The 2,500-nt window shown below is 37.0% G+C and overlaps 1 protein-coding gene across 1 annotated transcript in view; it reads left to right on the top strand.

Annotated features, from left to right (window-relative positions):
* LOC138030716 (hemicentin-1-like) overlaps positions 1-2,500 on the top strand; it is a 36,106-nt gene that overhangs the window by 15,007 nt on the left and 18,599 nt on the right. The window contains exon 3 of the mRNA XM_068878594.1: positions 1,972-2,238. Coding sequence (XP_068734695.1) covers positions 1,972-2,238 — 267 coding nt within the window. The remainder of the gene's footprint in view (positions 1-1,971; positions 2,239-2,500) is intronic.

The following is a 2,500-nucleotide window of genomic DNA, read 5'->3' as shown; positions in this document are numbered from 1 at the left end:
TGAAAAAAACTCGTAACATATTCGCGGACCGGTCGATTTCTCTGAAATTTGAAAGGATTGACGAAGAGGTAAATGCGACTAAATTTGTTGCGTGCGTTGCTATTTTTATGATTTGACTGTTGTGCAAATTTTGACAGATAATATTAAATTCTGAAAAAATATCTACGGATAGATCGTTAAAAAATCTTTATTTTTAGTGGTTATTTGAACATAAAAGATGCAACGCTTGACGAGAAATATATTTTTTTTCTAACACAATGTATTTAAAAGAAGAAAATGTCGCGGGAAATGCGGTGAAAATGAGCTAATAAATTTGCATACGTGCGTTGAAATGTGATACGGGAGGAGACAGGCGTTTTATTTCTGTGACAAATGATTTTGTCACTGTAGTGTAAGATGAAATTTATTTGGGAAGCCAACAATATTTCTTTAACTTTCTGGTTAATAAAATTTATTGCTACGACTTGCTAGTGCGAAGATTGTTTACATGAAACTCACGCTTTTTGCGAATTTATTACATCATTGCGTAACAATACATCCCTTTACTCTAACCCAAAAACATTCAGTAACAAACTTCATATTTACTTAACTATCTCTTCTGCTTTTGTGCTTGTCAGCACTGTGATTTGCGATAATTCGCAAGTCTGTTTTTGTATCTCATAGATGTTTAGATTTTCAATTACATGGCCACTCAACCTCTCGATTGTGCCTTAAAGTCAAAATAAATACGTTTCTCAGGAACCCGACATTGCGGCAAAGAAGGCTTCCTGACCCGACAGATGAAATCTAAATATTCAGTTAAATATTACAACAAAATTAAAAAAACCAACGACGGAAGTTTCTCGGCTAAAAAGTACGTTGTTTTACTCTGAAAACGACAAACGATTCAAAAAAATAACATTCCTTCCCGTAGTTCATTCAGTTGACACAAGGTGATCACGTGCACCTTTTATGGTTGCCTAGCACGTGATCAATTTTCTGATGCAAACGCAAAACGAAACAATGCTTTGACCTGGCATCAGATTAGACTAACAAGAAGAGGAATTATGAAGCGGAAACAACACCTTCAGTCCTTTCTTAGTGTGTCCAATAAACGTTTGCTTAGTGCAACTGCAAGACATGCTGGAAAACATCCGTCAAAGCAATTTGCAGTTAGTTTTTTGCATACTATTTATTTAAAGAAGAAACGATTGAATTTTACTCAAGAGCGTGTTTTGTTATCTTTAAACTGAATTTATTACCAAAACTTAAAAAACTAAAAGACTTCAAAATGGGACAGGGCATTACAAAATAATTAAACGTGTGAAAGTGTGAGCTAAAGGGCCTCTGCTGGTGCGACATGTGGGTGACCCCTCAAATGGCCTTAATGACGCTGCAGTTCAATACCACCCAATTCAGTGCCTTCTTTTTTGTGTAAAGCGTACCACAGGCACCCCAGTGTAAGCTTTTTTGGAGCTTCTAGTTTTGGAAGTGAAAGAGGTAAAACCATCGACCAAGAAGAAGAAAAAACTGAAAACGAATTCACACACAAGGAAGAATTGCGAGAAGAAAATGATGCTACACTTCCGAATTTGAAACCTTGCAATTTCCAGAAGAAATGGTTGAATGATCACATGTAGTTATGGTACGAAAATAAGACATGTTTGTCACTTTTGCCGGCTGGCAGAAAAGAAATACCCTTTTGGGGGCGACAAGGGCTGCCCCTGCTGTTGCCTATATGTCCCTTTGCAAGGGCCACAGAGGGAATTGAATATTGTGACCTGAACTGAGTAAAATGGGCTTGCTCTCATGACTATCGTAAAGCTCAGTTATAGAGCATCCAAACTATTAATCAGAAAGTCGTACATGTAGGTTTGTTTCCTGCAAAGGAGCACTGGAAGTTTTTCCAAGTATATCCTGAGTCACCATCAACAAAAGAAATATCTTCATTCTAATCATGTTCTTTGTAACCATGTTTCATCCTTTCAACAGTACGTCCATCAATAACACTCAAGTCATCTACCCTTGAATTGAATGAAGGTGAAACACGCACATTACTGTGTGTTGCCACTGGTAACCCCAAGCCATCTTACAAATGGGAGAAAGATGGTGCAGTTTTACAGCAAGGCACCACCTCAAACTACACCATCAGTTCGGCCAAGAAAGAGGATAGAGGAAGTTACACATGCACAGCTGAGGTTTATGCACCAGGACTGGGCACATACAGTGACAATTACACTGTAAATGTGGAGGTGAAATGTAAGTATATCTTTTCAGATTTGGAAGATGAATGCAGTCGGAAAGTATAAGGCATAAATTAAGTACTGTATAAAATTTAAAGGATGTTAATTATTGCTCATGACTTGATTTTTTTTATCACCTATTAAAATTTACATGTCATCTACATACATACAGTTTCACGCTATTTTAGTCAAACTTCAAAACACTATAAGACGTCCTTGCAAACCAAAAACATAATGCTGTAGTTTTCTTGCCAATGACCATTGAAGTGCACTACAAA

The sequence above is a fragment of the Montipora capricornis genome, chromosome 13 (assembly GCF_036669925.1).
Source record: "Montipora capricornis isolate CH-2021 chromosome 13, ASM3666992v2, whole genome shotgun sequence".
Classification (NCBI taxonomy): Eukaryota; Metazoa; Cnidaria; class Anthozoa; order Scleractinia; family Acroporidae; genus Montipora; species Montipora capricornis.
The sequence above is the reverse complement of the archived record's forward strand: the minus strand, read 5'-3'. Positions and strand labels throughout refer to the sequence as shown.